Source organism: Triturus cristatus, chromosome 7 (genome assembly GCF_964204655.1).
Source record: "Triturus cristatus chromosome 7, aTriCri1.1, whole genome shotgun sequence".
Classification (NCBI taxonomy): Eukaryota; Metazoa; Chordata; class Amphibia; order Caudata; family Salamandridae; genus Triturus; species Triturus cristatus.
The window spans coordinates 1,686,065,312-1,686,089,627 of NC_140590.1; the positions used below are offsets into that span (position 1 = coordinate 1,686,065,312).

At 49.4% G+C, this 24,316-nt stretch overlaps 1 protein-coding gene across 1 annotated transcript in view; it reads left to right on the top strand.

Annotated features, from left to right (window-relative positions):
* Positions 1-24,316, top strand: part of PTMS (parathymosin) — a 63,180-nt gene that overhangs the window by 15,988 nt on the left and 22,876 nt on the right. The window contains exons 2-3 of the mRNA XM_085619836.1: positions 16,630-16,704; positions 17,109-17,178. Coding sequence (XP_085475962.1) covers positions 16,630-16,704; positions 17,109-17,178 — 145 coding nt within the window. The remainder of the gene's footprint in view (positions 1-16,629; positions 16,705-17,108; positions 17,179-24,316) is intronic.

Sequence of the window (24,316 nt, forward strand, 5' to 3'; positions counted from 1 at the left end):
GAACACTGAGAGATTAAGTGGGGAGAGAGAGGGGTGGGCTAGAGTGAGATGAGCTCGAGAAAGAATTGGGATTGAGAAAGTGGTGATGTAAAGTGACTAGGCAGAGAGAGTGGTGAGAGGGATGGAGGTGAGGTATAGAAAGACAGAGAGCAATAGAGAGGGTAGGTCAGTAGTTAATTCGTGAAAAATGAAACGCCGGGACTCTCGTCAGGAGGCTGCTTGCACCAGCAAATGGCTCCTATTAGCACAGCCTATAACAGAGCTAACTACTAACCATGAAATCCTACAAGTGGGGAGAGGATGTGACGTAACACCCTGAGCAGCCGACTTTGGAGCTGGAGACCCAGATTCGAGACTCAGGGTCAACTCAACATCCTTTGATCTTGGGCAAATCACTTAATGTCCCCGAGCCTAAAAAAGATGAATGTGTACCTAACTGGTACTCATGAAAAGCGCTCCAATACCTTTTTGTTGAGTTCGTGCTATAAGTGCTGGTGTTGACGATTAAGTGCTGGTGCCAAGCACCGGAAATCTCCAGCTCAAATTAAGCACTGGCAGGAGGTAAAGATAGTTGGGGTAGATGAAGAAGAGATGAAAACATAGTAGTGAGGTAAAAAGAGAGGGTTGAGGTAGGGGGCTGAGAGAGAGAAAGTCAAGTAGAAATGCAAATTACAGCGGAAAATGAGTGACAGGTGAGGGAGTGAGAGACAGGTAGATAGAAGTGGAGCATTGAAAGGTGAGATAGAAAGAGTAAAGATAGAGAGATAGGGTAGGAACATAGAAATAAAGCAAGAGGAAGAGCGAGAGAGGAGTACCATGGAAGGGGGAGGTGAAGTAAAGCAAGAGACATAAGACAGAAATATAGTTGAGTCAGGGAAAGAGAAGTAGAGGGTGTAGGGAGAGGTGTCATAGATGTTGTAGAAGAGAGAGGTAGATAGAAAAGAGAGGCATTTAAAAGAAGGGCAGGATTTAATAATTAGTGATGTAGGTGAAATACAACAAAACAGAGCAGTAGAGATGGATGAAGCAGAGAAACGTGAAGTAGAAAAAGAAGGAAGCAGGGAGTCTCTACCTGACATGTGTGCTATATTTGTGCTATAAAGGTGGAAGGTAAACATCAGGAGGCAAAAATAAGTTACAAGGAGGTATAGAGAAGCAGAGAGGTGAAATGAGTGAGCAATGTAAGGAGGAGAGGTCATAGAGCAATAGATAAGAGAGGGAGATAGAAAGGCAGAGAGTGGTGAGGGAGGATAGCTAGACAGCAGAGATAAAGAAAGAGAGAGTGAAGACGAGCTGTAAAGATAAAGAAAGAGACAGGGCAGTGTGAGAGTGTGAGTCTTGTGAATGCCTCTGTCACTTTACATGGGGAACTCTTGGAAGGGGGGGGGGTGCTGAGCAGTTGCCTACTTGCCTATGCATTAAAATGCCTATGTTTGTGATACCACAATATGTCCTATGTGCTTTATTTTAGCCTTGTGATGTCACTGTCACCCGTCATATTGTATTGTTACCCTCGTAATGTCACTATTAGCCCATCATGCTCTATTTTTAATCTTATACTAATCACTCTTTCTACTACTCTCAGATGTCACTCCTGGTCCTCATGTTATATATTTACTCTGGTGAGGCAATTGCTCCTATATTTTATACCCAGTAAAAGTACCTGCCTTATTGTGCAATATCTTTCTCTGATTTCATGCCTTTATTTCCCTCTGTTCATTTGAAGACTTGCGCTTCGTTCTGTATCTTGAGTCTTCATTCTGGCACTTCAACCTGTTCATTTAACTACCACCTGTGTGGTGTATTTTTACTGTGCTGATATCACCACAGCTACTTTTTTATCCTCCAGGGATCATTACCTGCCCTTTATGCTGTATTTTAACTCTGATGATATCATTGATTTTCCATTTCCATCCTGCCGGGGTCACTACCTGCCCTCTTTGCTATATTTTTTTACTTATGATATCATTTGCTTCCTGCAGGGGGTCACTGTCTGCCATTTGTGCTATATTTTTTATTTATGATATAATTTCCATCCTGCACGGGGTCACTACCTGCCATTTGTGCTATATTTTTGCTTATGCTATCATTTTTGTCCCATAGGGGTCATTAACTGCCCTTTGTGCTATATTTTTACTTATGATATCATTTCCATCCTACAGGGGTCACTACTACCTGCCCTTTGTGCTATATTTTTGGGTCGAGCCCAAGCAGTGCGCATGCGCTGTCTGCAAGACATGCTGTATTCAGTCAATGAGCTTTAAGCACGCCCTTCTATTGCCATTCGTTCTTTGTTGTGCTTGTCTTAAATGCATCCTTTTTATTGGTGCATTTTTCTAAATGTCCCTCCTTTGTGTGTTTAGTTCCCTTCCTAGTGATTTCACTAAGAGAACCTTTTTGTTGACCATCACACTTCGTTCATGGCCTTCGCGCGTCCTCCTGATACAGCGTGAGATGGCCCCTCCTCGCGTCTGTTTTCTTTTTGGAGGAGGTAGAGTGTTGTGTGTGCTTTCAGAGTCATGACGGATCCGCTTTTGCTGCCGCCAGTTTAGTATTTTATTAAAGCTTTCGCTTTGCACTCCCGGTTCCTCCTGGTCGTCCCTCCATTTCAGAATCACTGACGTGCACTCTCTGTGAGATGCCTCCCTCTCTCACGCTTGCTGAATCTTCTCCGAGCCGTCAACTAGTGAAACACACTTCCGTACACTGCGCTTTATGTTTTGGGCAGCATTTATATTACGGCCAACCCAGTTGATTAAAAAAACTAAAAGTTTGCACCCGCCTGTCCACACTTCATCTTTTTTCACGGCTCGTGTTTAGTTTTGTTCGCTTCTGTTTGTGTTTTGTTTATTTGTAGCCATTGATAAACAAAAAGGTTTGCGGCGGCCCGCGCTTCATCTTTTTTCATGGCTCGTGTTTCCTTTTGTTTCCCTCTCCTTGTGTTAGTGTTTTATTTACTTGTACCTAGTTGATAAAAAAAAGGTTTACGGCCGCCCACGCTTCATTTTTTTTAAGTGCTCTTGTTTTGTTTGTTCGCCTTTGTTCGTGTTCATGTTTTGTTTACTTGTACCCATTGATAAACAAAAAGGTAAATAGATGGCCTTTCACTACTGAAATTGATTCTCATAAAAACCACAAAATGACCCTCTAAAACCCAACAAACATTTATACCAAGAAAAGAAAAAATCTTATTATCATATGTCCTCAGCCTGGAGATGTACCTCCAATTTTCTATTTGACGCTCAACAGTATAAATTGTATTTTCCGGTGTGTTAAAGGCTTGACTCACACCTCGCTCGAGGCTTCCCTGCCATTTCTTGCCATGAGGGAGCATCTTTTGAAAAACAAACGGGTTCCCGCCGGACGACTGACAGCTTCTTGAAATGTGCGAAATGTGCTCATCAAGTAATCAGGGGGGGGGAGGGGGTTGTAAACATTCCATTGGTCTGTTTTGTACAGATTTCTTTCTGACTGTCCGGTTTATCCACCGTAAAGTCAGGGGTGCTGGGCTGGCACATTAGCTATTGCTAAATATATTGAAATTACCCATTTTAAGCAACTCTACTATTTCAGCTATTTACCCAGAGTGAAGATTCAGGTAAAATAAATGTGTAATGCCTGCGCCACAAAGTATTGTAGATTAAGGATGCTCTCTTGCTCTTGGGATCCAGTGAGAGTTTTATGGATATTTTTTTTCCAAACCATTATGTATTTCTCCTACCAGGACCACTCCATTCGGATTCTTGGATCTGGCTTCGTTATCCCATCCCATTCCCCCACTCCTCCCTCTACAACAATATGGAGCAGCTACCCACTCTTTTTACATGTAGTGACTTTGGTTGGGGAATGCTTTTATTTGCTTCGGATAATCTGTTCCTCCTGCGCACAACCTACATAAAACACGGGTCGTAAATTCACAAACCTGATACTCTTTAATCTTGACAACAAGTCTTATTAACGAGCTCTATTGTCTCAAAGGCGTGTTCATTCTATGGCCCTCTGCCATCTTTTTGCCTGTTCCTCTCTCTGGGTCTGTCCCTCTATTATCCCAGTCCTTTCCGTATGACTATCTATGCCTCTGTTTTTGTCCCGGCCCCTTCCTGTCTGTGCCTTTATCCCCATAGTAAATTATTGTGAACGAAGTACTGACAGTGCATAGCGGCTTCTTTCTAGCTCATGCTCTTGTGTTTTGTCGATGCCACTACACCCAGGATAATAAGCTGCATGACCAAACATTTATACTGTCCCAAAGGCAAGACCTATTGGCTATGCCAATGCTTGTTACGTGGGATTTCATTGCTACTCCATTTCCATCCTACAGGGGTCACTGCTGGCCATTGTGCTATATTTTTACTCATGATATCATTGCTACTCCATTTCCATCCTACAGGGGTCACTGTTGCCCTTTGTGCTAAATTTTTACTTATGATATCATTGCTTCTCCGTTTCTATCCCGCGGGGTCGCTACCTGTCCTTTTAGCCATACTTTTACTGATGATATAATTTCTTCTCCATTTACATCCTACAGGGGTCACTGCTCGCCATTTGCACTGCAACTTTCCCCAGATCATATCTTGCTTCTCTATTTCCTCCCCGTTATTACCGCTATATGCTTTCGTGTATATTGTTTTGCTTTTGTGATGTTTTACCTCTTCTCCGCTGACGTAACTGCATGATATTTTTGTATCTTTATTGTAATGCTGTCCTTAGTCCAAAATAGATCCCTCGATCATATTACGATACTCAGTGTTTGCCTTGGCGATGTCATCACTCCTATATTTCTCCTGCTCATATTATTTTCCCTCTGTGCTGCATGTTTTGCCCTGATGATGTCTTCATTCTTGTAGCTCCCCTTCACATGCTTCTAGCATGTTTTGTTTTGCATCTGTTGTAAGATTACCTAATTGCCCCTATATTTCTGTTGTTACCGCATGTCCTTGTCCCAGTATGTGCCTACTATGGTCTCATAATGCCTCACTTTCCCACTGCTCTATGGCATTACCATATATACACACAATGAGAGAGAGTCTAGGGACCCATGCACATCCTCTCTAAGAATACATATCACGCCAAGAGCGCTACAGTCCAGTGGAGGGGTAAGTCACTCTATTACCTTCAAAGTCACTGAAGGTATCCAAGGGTATTTTGATAGGTCTCCTCACCCACATCCTGTTGTAGCATGCCTCATCAGTAGTGACCTGTCCACACCAAGGCAGGTAGGTACCACCTAGGTGCACAGCCGGACTGGGAACAGCAACCATCCCTGCCAGATTGCTCCCCGACCTACCCTGGGAGCTAGTGAGAAGCTCCGCTCCTGCTTTTCTTACAGAGGGCCGCTATTGCGGCACTGCTGCAAAACCACCCCCCAGTAATAAAACCACCCCTACGGGTACAAAACCAGCCCTCATCCCTCCGGGCCACGGGGAAACACCCGGTGCCCCTACGGCCAGTCTGGTCATGCCTAGGTGGACTCGACTGCTAGTCGGGAGTTGCAGATGAATGTTACTGGATAACAGCAGGGATCCAGATCCTTTCCTTAAAATAGTTTAGGGTATTCCCACCAGGTTTGCAATGAGATGAGGTGCAAGGCTCTCATCCCTGTACTAATTCTTCATAAAATACACGTGTACATGTACGTCATGACACAGTGGCAACCTTTTTATTTAGGGAAAGCCGTGGCCCGTAGCAAGTTGCTGCTACCAGACTGTCCCAAAAAGTTAACCATAAAATGTTTGAAATAAATTTAAAAAAACAAGAAGTGGTGGGGTGAGGGTAACCAGAGGGTGGGGGGAATATACGTCAACGCCACAGATGCCCGCAGTGAGGAGGGAGCAGCAGGAAAGTAACAGAGGAGCCCACAGGTCGAAAGAAATGGGAACGGGGAAGGGTGCGTGACCATTAAACGATCTGGGGGGGGGGGGGGGAGATACATGCACTCCAACGGAGTGCTGAAAGCAAAAGAAAAAAGTAGGTCCCTGAATGTAAACAATGAAAGGATACAGTTCATTCAATGAAGGCTGCTAAGCTATGCTCCAGGGGATGGACATACACAACAGGAGGAATTAACACCACCCACTAGGAAGCAAATGAGACTGACATAAAAACCAACCAATGATAAGCTGTGGCCTGGCCCAAAGTCCACTGTCAGTATTGTTATTGGACACAACAACAGGCAACTAAAGCCTAAAAATGATCTTCTAAACCTCAAGGCATGAAGGTTCCTAGCCTGCAGATAGGGGGAGCTGTCATTAGCGTAACAAGTGCAGAGTCCTCGGGGTCCAAGAATGCGAGAACCCATAAACACCAGCTATGGTTGTCTTTACTGTACAACAGGTGGGCCCTTTTTTCCTAGCCTGTATTAGGGTGCTTGGCACCTTTGCTAGGCCAGTCATCCCCTCCCCCCTATTAATCAGTGGGATGTGATGTCCCTTAGAGATCTTGAAGTACATTTTGCATGTGGCACTACAGGGCATGTGGACAATAGAGGAGAATTCAGCCATTGACCCCTGGAAAGCTATCCTGCCTGCACAGCTGGAGCCAGCTGGAAGAGTTACAGGCATGCAGATAGAGATGAAGAGGCAAAGGGAGGTGAGAAGACAGGTAGAGGGGATTAAGAGGCACAGGGCCTTGTTTGAGTTTTGCAGATGGGACACTCAGTGCTTAATTTAAGCTGTTTTTTTTTTGTTTGTTTTTTGCTGGTGGGGCTCACCGGCACTTATTTTTGAGGGCCAGCACTTACTTCTCCTCAACAGAGTTTCATCCAGAGCAAAAGAGAGAAAAACAGAAAATGTTAAAAGGAAGAGGAGGAGAAAGACAGAAAAACAGTGACAAAGGGAGAAATTAGGAATAAAAAAATAGAATTTAAAGAGGCAGAGAGTGTCCGGTGGTGGATCAAGACAACACAGCCTTGGTATTCAGCACCTTGACTTTAGCTAGCACCGACCCCAAGCTTCTGAGTAAAGCTTTGCGCCCCAGCACTCATTCTTTTGCAAATTAAGTACTGGGATACTACGTCAAACCATGCCAGATATCCCGTCTGACATATTACAATTGACATAGGCTATAATTAAGATCACTGGAATTATGGGAGTCAACAATATTTTCCACTATGTGTTTTCCACTTTATTATGGATGTGCCGCATTGCCACATAAATCAGCATTTGCTATATAATTTGCAGATTTTAACAAACAAAAATGTTTCCAGCTCAAATGTATCAAAAGTTACTAGACAAGATACCACACGTATGGAAGGCCTTTAATCATGGTGAGACAGGTCACATTTCAGTTGCTGATTGCTGTATTTAGGTGTTAAATTGATATTAATGCAGTGAAACCTGTGTCCGTACAGTATTAACGTGTAAAAATGGCAAAATAGTGCAGTAATACTACTTCAAAATATGCCAAATTAGATTGTATATTTTGACTTTTCTTACTGCATAATTTGGTCAAATCCTGCTGCATAATTCTAGTGTCCTTTGCTATAATGCACTTTTAGTACGAGGAAAGTACATCTACATGTTTGTGACAGAGTATCCCCTCCGCTAAACTCTACATAATGCTCATGGTTGAGAAGGGTGAAAGAGCTTGCAACCAATAGGCAGCGAGCGACAAACAGGCGGGATTGTGGGCAAATGAGAGAGGGGGGAAAAGATTAAAAAAAGGATGTGCAGAAGACAGAGACATCAAGGCAGACAGGAATGAAAAGGACTACAAAGACAGGGGCAGATGCAAACAGGCAGCCAGTGAGGCAGACAAGGTCAAGAAGGAAGATGGCAGTGCTTAATTTGTAAATACAGAAGTGCCAGGGCCCTTGTCAGGAGGAGGCTACTGCTTGCACTACCCTTTGCCCCTCCCAGCGCTGCCAAGGGCAGTACCAACACAACTACTAACCATCATACACCCACAAGTGTAACATTTTAGACTATTCCAGGACCCCACAACTATAAGAATGGCTTGGGCGACAGGTTTTAGCCATTTTAAATGTATATTGAATTAATAAACAAGTATTGTTGTGCTGATCTCTAAATTAGATAAACAGCGCCACCATTTGGCAGACTACCATAAGAGCCAGCGTTTGAATTTGAGTGCTGGTGCAGAGTTGCGCAAACCACCGGTTCAAATTAAGCACTGGAAGATGGACAGAGGGACATTGAAAGGGTTAGAATAGATGGCAACAGAGTGTGACATATGGGCAAAGAGACGTACAGGCAGCAAACCAAAGGAGAAGAACGGACAGAAGGAGGGCAGGTATGTGGAACCACAGACAAACAGAGGAAGAGAGAGACAGAACACAGATCAGAGGCAAACAGAGAGATTACGAGATAGACATAGAGGAATGGACGAGAAACGGACAGGACAGAATGACATTGGTCGTCGTAGGAAGCTATGAAAACACAACATGGCTGTGAAGCCATACTAATGCCCAAACACGTGCTAAATAAATCTTTGTAACATACGTTATATTATAACACACCATACAGCACCAAAGAAAGGCATGTAGAGCGAAGGTCAGAAAGAGACAGGCGCTGAGGGGCAGACAGCCAGAGGATTGAACGACGCAAGAGTCGACCGTTGGAACAGACAGAGAGTGGCACAGACAGACAGGGGAACAGCAGCAGGGGCAGAGAGAGACAGGCAGGGAGAGAGACAGGCAGCCAGGTGAATAAAGAGAGACAATGAAGACAGGGGTAGGAACAAGCAGACACAGAGGGGCCGGTGAATATTGGACATGGAATGGAGAGCTCTGACAACAGGAAGCACAGAGACAAAGCTGACTGGATACAGAGATAGACACACAGAGGCAGGAATAGACAGTGGTAATAGGCAGTCAGACAGAGAATGACAGATGGGCTGTGAGAGGGTAAGAGGTAGGTGCAAGGACAGGCAGACAGAGAAGGGAATAGGCAGTGTAATGAGGCAGGCAGACATAGAACGGTAGGGGGCTTTCAGACACAACAGAAGGGAGCAGACACCCAAAGGAACAGGGATGGACAGATGTAAAATCAGACAGACAGACACGTCATAGGCAGGCAGATCTAGAAGGGCAAATGGACTGTCAGACCAGGACCAAAGGAGGCTGTCAGTCAAAGGGACAGAGCCAAGGATGGACAGACATCAGGACAGGCTGAAAGAGATTGGAATGGCCAGTGATAGAGCAGGCAGTTATGGGTTGTTAGACCAAGTAAGCAGGGGGCAGACAGCTGGAAGGGCCGTGGCAGTGATGAACAGGTGTAAGGAACAACAGACACACAGGGACACACTGACATTCAGGTGGGTTGTCAGACAAAGACAGAAGGGACTGACGCATGGGAGTGCAGCGACAAATATGGACATGTGAGGACAGACAGAGACATGGTTAGACGGCAGACAGAGACGGACAGATGGGACCAGGACAGAAGGGGCTGAGGAATGGGGGGACAGAGACAATGACGGACAGACGCAAGGACAGACAGAGAGACAGATAGACAGCAGGCAGATATGGATAGGTGAGTTATCAGGGGGAGACAGAAGGGGCTGAGGAAAGGGGGGACAGAGACAATGATGGACAGACGCAAGGACAGACAGAGAGACAGATAGACAGCAGGCAGAGATGGGCAGCTGAGTTGTCAGACAGGGACAGAAGGGGCTGAGGAATGGGGCGAAAGAGGCAATGACGGACAGACCCAAGGACAGACAGAGACACAGATGGACAGCAGGCAGAGATGGGCAGCTGAGTTGTCAGACAGGGACAGAAGGGGCTGAGGAATGGGGCGAAAGAGGCAACGACGGACAGACCCAAGGACACACAGAGACACAGATGGACAGCAGGCAGGGATGGGCAGCTGAGTTGTCAGACAGGGACAGAAGGCCACTGGGGGACTGAGGCCTAAACCTGCTCAGTCGCCTCGTCTATTTCAGGTGATCCTCTTAGAGCTTATGCCAGGATTACCACTTTCCAGGGAGTGGGGGTGTTAGCAGCTGCCCCTTCAGACCCTCCCTCCCGTAGAGAGCGCCTCTCCAGCCCCAGATGGCTTGTGAAAGTATACCCCAGAGCTCTTTTTCGGAACCCCACCTTTCTGCACCTCGTGTTTGCTGAAAAGAGCCCCCCCCCAATGGAACTTTAGATAAGTCACATTACCCCGGTGCCCCAGTGCCAGGGCACCACACTGGCTGATACCCGGCAGTTACGTGCGCCTCTTGCATAAGGATGTGTGTACTTGCTTCTTGGTTTCCCAGGGTGTTCATCGCCTCCTCGTCACCACACTCTGTGCAATTTGTCAATTTTTTTGATGGGATTCAACTAGCTCTGAGTGTTAATTGCTTAACTTCCTTTGCAGAATTTACGCAAAATGCCCGCAAAAAATTACACAAAATTACACTGTATCACTCAAAATGTAAATCCGGCATTCTGCATTATTTTTAGCACAGAATGCCCCCTTGTGTCCATTTTGAGGTGCGTTTCTCTCTCAAAAAAAGGCAAAATCGCGCACGATGTAAACAACAGCTGGTCGCGGTCTCTTCTCGTGTTGTTCCCTGCTCCTATGGTTAGGTTTTTACCTAAACTAAATCTTAATTACGCGTCGTATGTGGCATAATAAGGTAATCTCGGGTTTTTTGCTACCGCTGCCAGAAATTAGGCAAGAGTGTGCCGGCCAAACCAAACGTCCCCTGGGTCTGGTTCTTCCCAGACTTTTAGCATCCCTGTGTATTGCTGTGTTCAACCGCCTCTTTTATATAAACCCCACTGCCCCAATGCAAGCCAGAAATGAATACATCTTCCTGGAGTTTTTCCGTGTCTTCTCTCCACCTCCAAACCCACTCGCATCCCCGCTCCTTATGTCGCGACAACTCTGCCCTCCCTTTTCCTTTCAAATAACCCTCTAGCCATCCTCTTTCTTCTCTTTCTATGTTCCTTCCTTTATTTCTCCTAGCTCCTTTCGCTTCTTCATCTCTCCACTCTTCGTTCCATCCTCCCATCTCTCTGAAGTTCTAATCCTCGTCTTCTCTTTTCTCTCTTCCTCCTTCCACACTCTCACCTTTCTACAGTCAGGTTCTCCTTCTCCACTCTACCACCTACTCCTCTCCTCTCCTCTCCCCTACATCTCCCTTCTCCCACCTATTCTTTCCTCTCTCTCACCTCCATAATTGTAACTTCTTCCTTTTCTTTCCTCTCATACCTTCTCCCCTTACCTTTATCCAGTGCTTAATTTGTAAAAAATAAATAAGTGCCAGGGCTCTCGAGGCCACTGCAGCTTGCACCACCTGTTGCCCCTGCCAGCTCCGCCAATAATAGTAACAACACAACTACTTACCATCCCACTCCTACAAGTGTGACAACTCCGACTATTCCCACCTCCCAAAGCTTTAAGAATGGCCTGAGCGGCAGGTTGTAGCTATTTTCAATGTATTTTGAATTAATAATTACCTGCTGTTGTGGTCATCTCTAAATTAGCCAGACAGTGCCACCTTGTGGCAGACTGTCACAAGCGCAGGTGTTGACAATTAAGTGCTGGTGCTGAGCACCGGAAACCACCGTCTCTAATTAAGCACTGCCTTTGCCTACAGTTCCCTCCATTCTTCCCTTTTCTCTGCTTCCATCTTCCACCTCTAGCCAGTTCTTTCCCTCGCATTCTTCTCCCCTACCTGGCCACTTCCCACCTTAACCCCTCCTTTCTGTGTCTCCTCATTTTTCTGCAGTTCTCTCCCTGTCTTTCTTCTCTCTCCGGCACTTGCCCTCTCCCACCTCTCTGCAGCACTCTCTTCCCTTCTCCTCTCTCTCCTCACTCCCGCCCCTCAGCTGTCCCCTCTCGTTCCTCAGGGACCCCTTTCTACTGCAGCTGGTAGCTCACCATTACCCCATGGGCAGTCTAGAGTGTTTACATGGGAGTTCAAGTCATTTCCTTCAGCAGAAAGACAGTCAACACCTCCTGCCGCAGGGGCCCTCTCCTGCATCAGGGTCATGGCCCAGTCCTGCCCTGCGCTCGTATACTGTGCTCTGTCCTGCACCACATGTCCTGTTCTGCAATCTGTGCCCTCTCCTGCACCACCTGTCCTGTTCTGCACTCTTTGCCCAGTCCTGCTGCACATGCCTTTTCCTGCACCATGTGCCCTCTCTCGCCCCATTTAACCTGTCCTGCATCACGCGTCCTCCCCTCCACCAAGTGCCCTGTCCTGCACTATATGCTCTCTCCTGCACCATGTACCCTGTCCTGCACAATATGCCCTCTCCTGCACGACGTACCCTGTCCTGCACTATATGACCTCTCCTGCACCACGTACCCTTTCCTCCACCAAGTGCCCTCATTTGCACCACATGGCCTGTCCTGCACCACGTGCCCTGTCCTGCATTATATGACCTCCCCTGCACCACATGCCCTGTCCTGCACCACGTGCACTGTCCTGTGCCACATGCCCTGTCTTCCACCACGTGACCTCTCCTGCACCACGTGCCCTCTCCTGCACTATGTGCACTCTTCTGCACCACATGCCCTCTCCTGCACCACATGGCCTCTCCTGCACTATGTGCCCTCTTCTGCACCACGTGCACTGTCCTGCACCATGTGCACTGTCCTCCACCACGTGCCCTGTCCTGTACCATGTGCCCTGTCCTGCACAACGTGCACTGTCCTGCACCACATGCTCTGTCCTGCACCATGTGCCTTGTCCTACACCACATGCCCTGTCCTACACCACGTGCACTGTCCTGGACCATGTGCCCTCTCCTACACCACATACAATGTCTTGCACGACGTGCACTGTCCCGCACCACGTGCACTGTCCTGCACCACATGCACTCTCCTACACTATGTGCTCTGTCCTGCACCATGTGCCCTGTCCTGCACCACGTGCACTGTCCTGCACCACGTGCCCTCCTCTGCACCACGTACTCTGTTCGGCACCACATGCCCACTCCTGCACTATGTGCTCTGTCCTGCACCATGTGCCCTGTCCTGCACAACGTGCACTGTCCTGCACCACATGCCCTGTCCTGCACCATGTGCCCTTTCCTACACCACATGCCCTGTCCTGCACCACGTGCACTGTCCTGTACCATGTGCCCTCTCCTACACCACATACAGTGTCTTGCACCACGCGCACTGTCTTGCACCACGCGCACTGTCTTGCACCACATGCACTGTCCTCCACCATGTGCACTGTCCTGTACCATGTGCCCTGTCCTGCACCATGTGCCCTCTTCTGCACCACATGCCCTCTTCTGCACCACATACGGTGTCTTGCACCACGTGCACTGTCCTGCACCACATGCCCTCTCCTGAAGTATGTGCACTCTTCTGCACCACATGCCCTCTCCTGCACCACATGGCCTCTCCTGCACCATGTGCCCTCTTCTGCACCACGTGCACTGTCCTGCACCATGTGCACTGTCCTCCACCATGTGCCCTGTCCTGCACCATGTGCCCTCTTCTGCACCATGTGCCCTCTTCTGCACCACATACAGTGTCTTGCACCACGTGCACTGTCCTGCACCACATGCCCTCTCCTGCACTATGTGCCCTCTTCTGCACCACATGCACTGTCCTGCACCATGTGCACTGTCCTCCACCATGTGCCCTTTCCTGCACCATGTGCCCTCTTCTGCACCACGTGCCCTCTTCTGCACCACATACAGTTTCTTGCACCACGTGCACTGTCCTGCACCACATGCCCTCTCCTGCACTATGTGCACTCTTCTGCACCACATGCCCTCTCCTGCACCACATGGCCTCTCCTGCACTATGTGCCCTCTTCTGCACCACGTGCACTGTCCTGCACCATGTGCACTGTCCTCCACCATGTGCCCTGTCCTGCACCATGTGCCCATCTGCACCATGTGCCCTCTTCTGCACCACATACAGTGTCTTGCACCACATGCCCTCTCCTGCACCACATGCCCTCTCCTGCACTATGTGCACTCTTCTGCACCACATGCCCTCTCCTGCACCACATGGCCTCTCCTGCACTATGTGCCCTTTTCTGCACCACATGCACTGTCCTGCCACCATGTGCACTGCCCTGCACCACATGCACTGTCCTCCACCACGTGGCCTGTCCTACACCATTTGCCCTCTTCTGCACAACGTGCCCTCTCCTACACCACATACAGTGTCTTGCACCATGTGCACTGTCCTGCACCACGTTTCATGCCCTGCACCATGTTTGCTCTCCTGCACCACGGTGTCTTACACCAAGTGCACTGTCCTGCACCATGTACCCTCTTCTGCGCCACGTACCCTGTGCTGCACCATTTGTTCTCTCCTGCACCACGTGCAGTGTCTGGCACCACATGCCCTCTCCTGCACCACGTGCAGTGTCCTCCACCACGTGCCCTGTCCTGCACCACGTGCAGTGTCTGGCACCATGTGCCCTCTTCTGCACAACGTGCCCTCTCCTACACCACATACAGTGTCTTGCACCACGTGCATTGTCCTTTACCACGTTCACTGTCCTGCACCATGTGTCCTCTCCTGCACCACGGTGTCTTACACCAAGTGCACTGTTCAGGACCATGTACCCTCTTCTGCGCCATGTACCCTGTGCTGCACCATGTGTTCTCTCCTGCACCATGTGCAGTGTCTGGCACCATGTGCCTTCTCCTGCACCACATGCAGTGTCCTCCACCACGTGCCCTGTCCTGCACCACGTGCAGTGTCTGGCACCATGTGCCCTCTTCTGCACCACGTGCACTGTCCTGCATCATGTGTCCTCTCCTGCACCAAAGTGTCTCACACCAAGTGCACTGTCCTGCACCATGTACCCTCTTCTGTGCCATGTACCCTGTGCTGCACCATGTGTTCTCTCCTGCACCATGTGCAGTGTCTGGCACCATGTCACCTCTTATGCACCACGTGCAGTGTCTGGTACCATGTCACCTGTCTTGCACCACGTGCAGTGTCTGGCACCATGTGCCCACTCCTGCAACATGTGTTCTGTTCTGTCCTGGCCTCTTCCAGCCTCTCCGGCCAGATGTGTTTGTATTCTGAATGATCTGATCAAAGCCACACCACACACCCGTGAATCTGTGCCCTCTGTGAGGCAAAAGAAGCTGTGCCCCAGCTCCAAAGGGAGGGGTGTCACTGTTTTGTGTACTTCATCACGAAGCCGTAAGTGCGACAGGTATGCCCAGGCATGGTTCCGGAGCTCACTATGCCACTCTTAAGCCTCACCCGACTGACAAGCCCCAATCAGTACAAACCAGTCCTGGGTTGCTTGTGTTCCATTTAGGTAGGACACAGAGGTCTGTCATGCCTGTCTAGCCCTCTGTGAGACAAAGGTACGTGTGACTCAGACACACACACACACACACATACACACACACACAGAGGTCAGTCATGTCTGTCTGACCCTCTGTGAGACAAGGTACTTGTGACCCGGATACACAAATAGGTCAGTCATGCCTGTCTGGCCCTCTGTGTGACAAGGTACGTGTGACCCGGACACACACACACACACACAGAGGTCAGTCATGCCTGTCTGGCCCTCTGTGAGACAAGGTACGTGTGACCCAGATACACAAAGAGGTCCGTCATGCCTGTCTTGCCCTCTGTGAGACACGGTACGTGTGACCCAGATATACACAGAGGGCTGTTTTACCTGTCTGGTCCTCAGAGGGCACTGACCATTTGCCCATCTGCATCCTGCCCTCCCTGGGACAGAGCAAGTGTGTGACCCACCTCTTCACAGAGAGCAATGTCTTCCCCCGTTTGGGGCCCATTTACCCTCTGCAGCCTTGTGTACCTCGCACTATTTCTTCCTCCCTCTCCATTCTGATTTACTTTGCCCCAATCCCACATCTTCTACTGTTCCCTCTCCATCCTCCCTTGTCTGTGGCTGCTTGTACCTCACACAGCCTCTTCCCCTCTGTATGCTCTATCCGCCAGTGAAGCTCAGTACCTCACCTCATTGCATCCCTTTTCCTCTTCTACCTCACACAATATATATGTATTATAGGTGGAGTTCCACAAGAGGAGGAGTGCATTAGGTTGTGCTGCTCGCGCTGATGTTTAGTGCTGGGTGTTTGTCCTGTGCTGGAAAATCAGCGCGAACGGCACTATATGCAGCACAAGAGGGTGCTGCTTTTTTCTGCTGCTCGAGTATTCGAGTGGCAGCTTCCTCAACGCGAACGGAAGGTTTCTCAACATGAGGAGTAGCAACGATCCGCAACCACCCGCGTTCAAAAATCTCGCTGGGGGGTGGTCTAGCATTGGATTTTCTGTGCTTGCACTCGCCAACTTAATTCTGGTGAGTGTGAGTGACGAAAAACTCCACTGTGTGAAAACTCTGCAAACTCCGTGAGTGGAGCAAAGTTCACCGCCCAGGCCTACTCTGAATGATGCTTAATACAACACCCCACCTCTCATCCCTCTTTTCCTGTCTTTCTTTTATGAAGTTTTGTGCACCTCATACAACCCCCTCCACCATTATCCTCCCCCTCTGTTCTTTGACGTTTTGTATCTAACCCCAATACTGTCCTATTTATTCTTCTCTACCTGCTACCCTTTCTGAAGCTCTGTGCACCTCACACAGAGTCTCTCTCTCTCTCTCCCTCACCCCCTCTCTCTCTCTCTCTTGCATCTCACCCGGATATTGTCCATGTATTTGTTGCTCTCCCCACTCTGTACCTCATACGATATATTTCTCTCATTCATCCAGGACCTGAAAGAGAAAAAGGAGAAGGTGGCAGACAAAAGCAGCAAGAAAGACAAGAAGAAACAGCTGCCCCACGAGGTGAGAAGACCCCCCACCCTACAGACACCCCCTGCTTCAAGGGGGCCCCCACCCCTCTGGGCCACTAATTAAAAGCGACAAAGGTAGTTCTAAGACTGTAGCAATACCTACGTGTATGCATGCCTCTTCTGGGGCCCTCCGAAAATCTATTTTGCGCACGATTTCCGCGGTGGGTTTGAGCACATCTCTATAAAGGACCTAAAATCTCAAAACAATCCATTTGAATGGAGAGCTCATATTCGATGAGAGGTTCTCTCCGTTCCTACCCTAGTCGCCTGCATAGCCTCTCTGGCTGGCATACCGCCCCATCTGCTCACCCTCTAACCTCCATCCGTCTTCTTATGTTTTGGGGTTTGTCATCTCAAGCCCTTGACGCTAGCTCGCATCTGTTTGTCCTTCTGCAGGAGGAGGAGAATGGTGCAGAGGACGAATACGAAGAGCACCACGAGGAAGAAGATGACCCGGAGGAAGACGGTAAGGCAGCCCTGCTGTGGGGCAGAAAAGGGAGAGAGGCCAAGGCTTGAATGGGCATGGAGGTGTAGTTCATGCCCTTCCTTCAGGCCTCACCTAAAAACCACTGTCGTGGGAAGTGTGTGAAGGAAGCTTGTCCTGCGTCTCTAGGTGCTGCACCTGTTCTCTGTGTGGGAGTTGCTTATCCTGCGCCTCTACGCGCTGCACTTGTTGTCTTTGTGAAGGAAGCATGTCCTGTGTCTCTAGGTGCTGCACCTGTTCTCTGTGTGAGAAATGCTTGTCCTGCGTCTCTACGCGCTGCACCTGTTCTCTGTGTGAGGAATGCTTGTCCTGCATCTCTAGGCGCTGCACCTGTTCTCTGTGTGAGAAATGCTTGTCCTGCGTCTCTAGGCACTGCACCTGTTCTCTGTGTAGGAGTTGCTTATCCTGCGCCTCTACGTGCTGTACCTGTTCTCTTTGTGAAGGAAGCTTGTCTTATGTCTCTATGCGCTGCACCTGTTTTGTGTGACAGAAGCTTGTCCTGCATCTCTACGTGCTGCACCTGTTCTGTGTGGGAGAGAAGCTTGTCCTGCACCTCTACGTGCTGCACCTGTTCTCTTTGTGAAGGAAGCTTGTCTTATGTCTCTATGCGCTGCACCTGTTTTGTGTGCGAAAAAAGCTTGTCCTGCATCTCTACGTGCTGCACCTGCTCTGTGTGGGAGAGAAGCTTGTCCTGCATCTCTATGCACTACAACTGTTATCTGTGTGAGAGATGCTTGTCCTGCATCTCTAGGTGCTGCACCTGTTCTCTGTGTGAGAGAAGCTTGTCCTGCATCACTAGAGGCTGCAACTGTTCTCTGTGTGGGAGAGAAGCTTGTCCTGCATCTCTATGCACTACAACTGTTCTCTGTGGGAGAGATGCTTGTCCTGCATCTCTAGGTGCTGCACCTGTTCTCTGTGTGAGAGAAGCTTGTCCTGCATCACTAGAGGCTGCAACTGTTCTCTGTGTGAGAGAAGCTTGTCCTGCATCACTAGAGGCTGCAACTGTTCTCTGTGTGAGAGAAGCTTGTCATGCACCTTTACGTGCTGCATCTGTTCTCTGCGTGTGAGAAGCTTGCCCTGCGCCTCTAGACACTGCACTTGTTCTGTGTGTGAGAGATGCTGGTCCTGCACCTCTAAGTGCTGCACCTGTTCTCCGTGTGAGAAAAGCTTGTCCTGCGTCTCTAGGCACTGCACCTGTTCTCTGTGTGGGAGATGCCTATCCTGCATCTCTAGACGCTGCACATGTTCTCCGCTTAAGAAAAGATTGTCCTACATCTCTATGCACTGCTTGTTCTCTGTGTGAGAGAAGCTTGACCTACATCTGTACATGCTGCGCCTGTTCTCTGTTTGAGAGAAGCTAGTACTTCATCATTATGTGCTGCACCTGTTCTCTGTGTGAGAGAAGCTTGCCCTGCATTTCAACACGCTGCACCTGTTGTCTGTGTGAGAGAAGCTTGTCCTGCATCATTACGCACTGCAACATTCTCTGTGTAAGAGAAGCTTGTACTGCATCTCTATGCGCTGCACCTGTTCTCTGTGTGAGAGAAGCTTGCCTTGCATCTCTACGTGCTGCACCTGTTCTGTGTGTGAGGGAAAGCTTGTTATACATGTCTAAGAGCTGCACCTGTCCTCTGCGTGAGAGAAGCTTGTCCTGCATCTCTATGCGCTGCAACTGTTGCCTGTGTGAGAGATGTTTGTCCTGCATCACTACTTGCTGAACCTTTCTCTGTGTAAGAGAAGTTTGTACTGGCTCTCTATGTACTGCAACTGTTCTCTGTGTGAGAGAATCTTGTCTGGCATCCCTACACACTGCATCTGTTCTCTAAGTGAGAGAAGCCTGTCCTGCATCATCCAAGTGCTGCACCTATTTCTGTGTGAGAGTACCTTCTCCTGCATTTCTATGTGCTGCACCTGTTCTGTGTGGGAGAAGCTTGTACTGCATCACTACGAACTACACCTGTTCTCTGTGTAAGAGAAGCTTGTCCTGCTTCACAATGCGATGCACCTGTTCTCTGCGTAAGAGAAGCTTGTCCTGCATTTTTATGTGTTGCGCCTGTTCTGTGTGGGAGAAGCTTGTCCTGCATCACTATGTGCTGCATCTATTTTCTGCATGACTGGAGCTTCTCCTACATTTCTACATGCTTCCCCTGTTTTCTGTTCAAGAGAAGCTTCTCCTGCAGCACTATGTGCGGCACCTGTTCCTTGTGTGTGAGAAGCCTGTCCTATAGCTGTACATGCTGCCCCTGGTTTCTGTGCTAGAGAAGCTTGTCCTGCAGCACTATGTGCCGCACCTGTTCCTTGTGTGAGAGAAGCTTGTCCTATATCTTTATGTGCTGCACTTGTTATCTGTAAGGAAACATCCTACATCTCTGTGCACTGCACCTTTTGTCTACAAGGGAAACTTATCTTGCATTGGTACATATGTTTACGTGTTCTGTACGAAAACATTAGCTGCAGCTACTCTTGTTGTAGTTAATGCATGTGTGAAAAGCTTATCCCGATGCTGCTGTGCTGTACCTTTTCTGTGGATATGAGAGCTGGCAATGATCCCTTTTGTGCTCTATGTGTGCTACAGCTGAAAGAAACTTGACCTGCAGCAGCATGTGCGGTATTTGTAATGTGTGCACAAATGTGTTCTGCATCTGCCTGTGCAGTGCCTTTTCTGTGTGTGTGGGAAGCTTGCACTACTGCTTCCTTTGCTTTATCTGTTCTATGTGTGGGAAGCTTGCATGGCGGCTCTCTATGATGCACTCGTTCTTTGTGCAGTGGAAGCATGCACTGCAGCTGATGGGGCTGTATCAGGTCTGTGTGAGAGGGTAGCCTATCCTGACACTGTCTGTTCTCCAGTAGCGGCCACTCGTACTGCAAGGTGGTAGAGCGGGAGGAGGGGAACACACCCAAAAAAATGTATAAAGAAAATAAAGCGTACCTACTCCGATGGCCGCCACTTGCTCCTGATCCTCACGTCTTTGTCAGGAGCCTGCTGCACACTGTGCATGCTCTTAGCTCCCAATCCCAGCACTGCTCACATGCTGTCAGCAGTGCTGGAATAGGTCTGAGCACCTCATTTCGGCGCTCAGACAGAGACTGGGAGCCTGTGTTGGTTTTTCCACCCAGCTGTACAATGCAGCTCGTGGAGAAAGGCTCAGTGAGCATGACGGTTTTGCCGGCCCCAGAGGCCCCAGAGGGCTGGCCAAACCACCATGAGCACTTGGCAGTGCCCACCACCCCCCCCTCCTTCCAGGTGCTGCTGCATCAGGATGGGAGGCCACACCCCTCCCTCGGCTCGCAGCCTGCAGGGATAATGATAACATTATAATAACAAAATTTTTATCATTTTATTTGTGTCCTTTGTCTGTGCTGGCTTTCAGCACCGGGGGGGGGGGGGGGGGGGTGGATGTTGGGTAAATGGGGGCGACTTTCTATCAGGTCTGTGTATAGCCTGTCCTGATACTGCCTGTTCTCTATCAGGTCTGTGTGAGAGTGCAGCCTGTCCTGATACCGCCTGTACTCTATGAGGTATGTGTGTGAGTGCAGCCTGTCCCGATACTGCCTGTTCTCTGTCAGGTCTGTGTGAGAGTGCAGCCTGTCCTGATACCGCCTGTACTCTATGAGGTATGTGTATGAGTGCAGCCTGTCCCGATACTGCCTGTTCTCTGTCAGGCCTGTGTGAGAGTGCAGCCTGTCCCGATACTGCCTGAACTCTGTCAGGTCTGTGTGAGAGTGTTGCCTACCCGATTCTGCCTGTTCCCTGTAAGGTCTGTGAGTGAGTGTAGCCTGTCCTGATAGTGCCTGTACTCTGTCAGGTCTGTGTGTGAGTGTAGCCTGTCCTGATTTGCCTGTTCTCTGTCAGATCCGTGTGTTAGTGTAGTCTGTCCTGATTCTGCCTGTTCTCTATTATATCTATGTGTGAGTGTGGCTGTCCTGATACTGCCTGTACTGTTTCAGGTCGGTGTGTGTAGCCTGTCCTGATACCAGAGACGTTTTAAGGCATGGACAAAGTGGGCTCTGGCCCAGGGTCCCAGCCTCTCAGGGGGGCCCTCATAGAGCCAGCTCTGTTCTGCAGAGAGTCTTTCCCAGATGACCTTCAGTAACTCTTAAACAGATTGTTTTAAATACAGTTTTCCTTTAATTTATTTTAGTGTGGGTGATACAGACATTTTGAAGAAAAATGTTTCGTTTAAGTTTCATGCGACACCCATCAAAAAGGTACTTTTAGATTAAAACAGGACGACACAAATGAGAAATGGGAGGGTGTCAGCGAGACTCTTTGCAAAATTAGTGAGCTGCTGCTGTGCTACAATATTGAAAACACACATCATTATCCCTGAATATTAGATGTAAACTCATTTAAAATGTCGATGAGCGTGCCTGTGCACTGTCAGTGGCCTGGCCAAAGAGGGCCTGAAAGAGCTGAAACTGGATCATAAATTCAACCTGTTAAGAACAGGGGGCCCTTCATACGGTTGACCCAGGGCCCCAACATCCTAAATATGTCCCTGCCTGATACTGCCTGTGCTGTATCAGGTCTGTGTGTGAGAGTAGCCTGTCCTGTTACTGCCTGTTCCCTGTCATGTCTGGGTGAGAGGGTGGCCTGTCCTGAACCTGCCTGTTCTCTATGAGGTATGTGTGAGGTTAGCCTGTCCTGAACCTGCCTGTTCTCTATGAGGTATGTGTGAGGTTAGTCTGTCCTGGACCTGCCTGTTCTCTATGAGGTATGTGTGAGGTTAGTCTGTCCTGAACCTGCCTGTTCTCTATGAGGTATGTGTGAGGTTAGCCTGTCCTGATACTGCCTGTTCTCTATGAGGTATGTGTGAGGTTAGTCTGTCCTGAACCTGCCTGTTCTCTATGAGGTATGTGTGAGGTTAGTCTGTCCTGGACCTGCCTGTTCTCTATGAGGTATGTGTGAGGTTAGTCTGTCCTGAACCTGCCTGTTCTCTATGAGGTATGTGTGAGGTTAGCCTGTCCTGATACTGCCTGTTCTCTATGAGGTATGTGTGAGGTTAGTCTGTCCTGAACCTGCCTGTTCTCTATGAGGTATGTGTGAGGTTAGTCTGTCCTGAACCTGCCTGTTCTCTATGAGGTATGTGTGAGGTTAGCCTGTCCTGAACCTGCCTGTTCTCTATGAGGTATGTGTGAGGTTAGCCTGTCCTGAACCTGCCTGTTCTCTATGAGGTATGTGTGAGGTTAGTCTGTCCTGAACCTGCCTGTTCTCTATGAGGTATGTGTGAGGTTAGTCTGTCCTGAACCTGCCTGTTCTCTATGAGGTATGTGTGAGGTTAGCCTGTCCTGAACCTGCCTGTTCTCTATGAGGTATGTGTGAGGTTAGTCTGTCCTGAACCTGCCTGTTCTCTATGAGGTATGTGTGAGGTTAGCCTGTTCTGAACCTGCCTGTTCTCTATGAGGTATGTGTGAGGTTAGCCTGTCCTGAACCTGCCTGTTCTCTATGAGGTATGTGTGAGGTTAGCCTGTCCTGAACCTGCCTGTTCTCTATCAGATCTGTGTTTGGGGAACTCACGTCAGCAGTTCTGCGGCCCGAACATCAATAAGTGCGCCTGTTCCTCGCATCCAAGTCCACTTCTGTATCACTGAAGGGGCCGCAGAAACGATTGCGTAAATCATTCAGAAACGCGCATTACGCAGGCGCACAAATCACACTGGCCCCATATATGTGGGCCAGCCCCCATTTGCATGGAGGTCTGATGTCTCCATGGAAACGAGGCAGCATCTTTACCTTTCTGCCTGCATCCCATTATTGACAGAGGCTCACAATCACATAGACCTTTGAGGATGCGCTGGCAGTGGCCACCCAGGTGACTGGCACAATCAGTGAGCTTCTGTGTCAGTGGCACTGAGAGTCCCAGAGACCCCATCACAGGAGAGGGCAGTCTCCGACGCCATCCCTTGGTGAAGGGCGCCTCTTCTCTGCTGAAGGCTAAGAAGGAGAGCACCTCCAGAGGCACTGAGTGCACAGACCAAGAGAGCACCTCCAGAGGCACTGAGTGCACAGACCAAGAGAGCACCTCCAGAGGCACTGAGTGCACAGACCAAGAGAGCACCTCCACGCTGCCGGTGTCTGACTACACCCTTGTGAGGGTGCCTCACCTCTTCTAAAGAGGGACAAGGAGAGCGCCCCCAGAGGCACTGACTTCACACAGCAAGAGAGCACCTCTAGATGCACTGACTGCACACAGCAAGAGAGCGCCTCCATAGGCACTGACTGCACACAGCAAGAGAGCGCCTCCATAGGCACTGACTGCACACAGCAAGAGAGCGCCTCCTGAGGCACTGACTTCACACAGCAAGAGAGCGCCTCCAGAGGCACTGACTTCACACAGCAAGAGAGCGCCTCCAGAGGCACTGACTTCACACAGCAAGAGAGCGCCTCCAGAGGCACTGACTTCACACAGCAAGAGAGCGCCTCCAGAGGCACTGACTTCACATAGCAAGAGAGCGCCTCCAGAGGAACTGACTGCACACAGCAAGAGAGCGCCTCCATAGGCACTGACTGCAGACAGCAAGATAGCGCCTCCTGAGGCACTGACTTCACACAGCAAGAGAGCGCCTCCAGAGGCACTGACTTCACACAGCAAGAGAGCGCCTCCAGAGGCACTGACTTCACACAGCAAGAGAGTGCCTCGAGAGGAACTGACTGCACACAGCAAGAGAGCGCCTCCAGAGGCACTGACTGCACACAGCAAGAGAGCGCCTCCAGAGGCACTGACTGCACACAGCAAGAGAGCGCCTCCAGAGGCACTGACTGCACACCCACAGTGTTGGTGTCTGACTCCACCCTGTTTTGAGGGCACCTCACCTCTTCTAAAGGCGGACCAAGAGAGCCCCTCCAGAGACACTGACTGCACAGAGCAAGAGAGTGCATCCAGAGGCACTGACTGCACAGAGCAAGAGAGCGCCTCCAGGGGCACTGACTGCACAGAGCAAGAGAGTGCCTCCTGAGGCACTGACTGCACAGAGCAAGAGAGTGCCTCCAGAGGCACTGACTTCACACAGCAAGAGAGCGCCTCCAGAGGCACTGACTTCACACAGCAAGAGAGCGCCTCCAGAGGCACTGACTTCACACAGCAAGAGAGCGCCTCCAGAGGCACTGACTTCACACAGC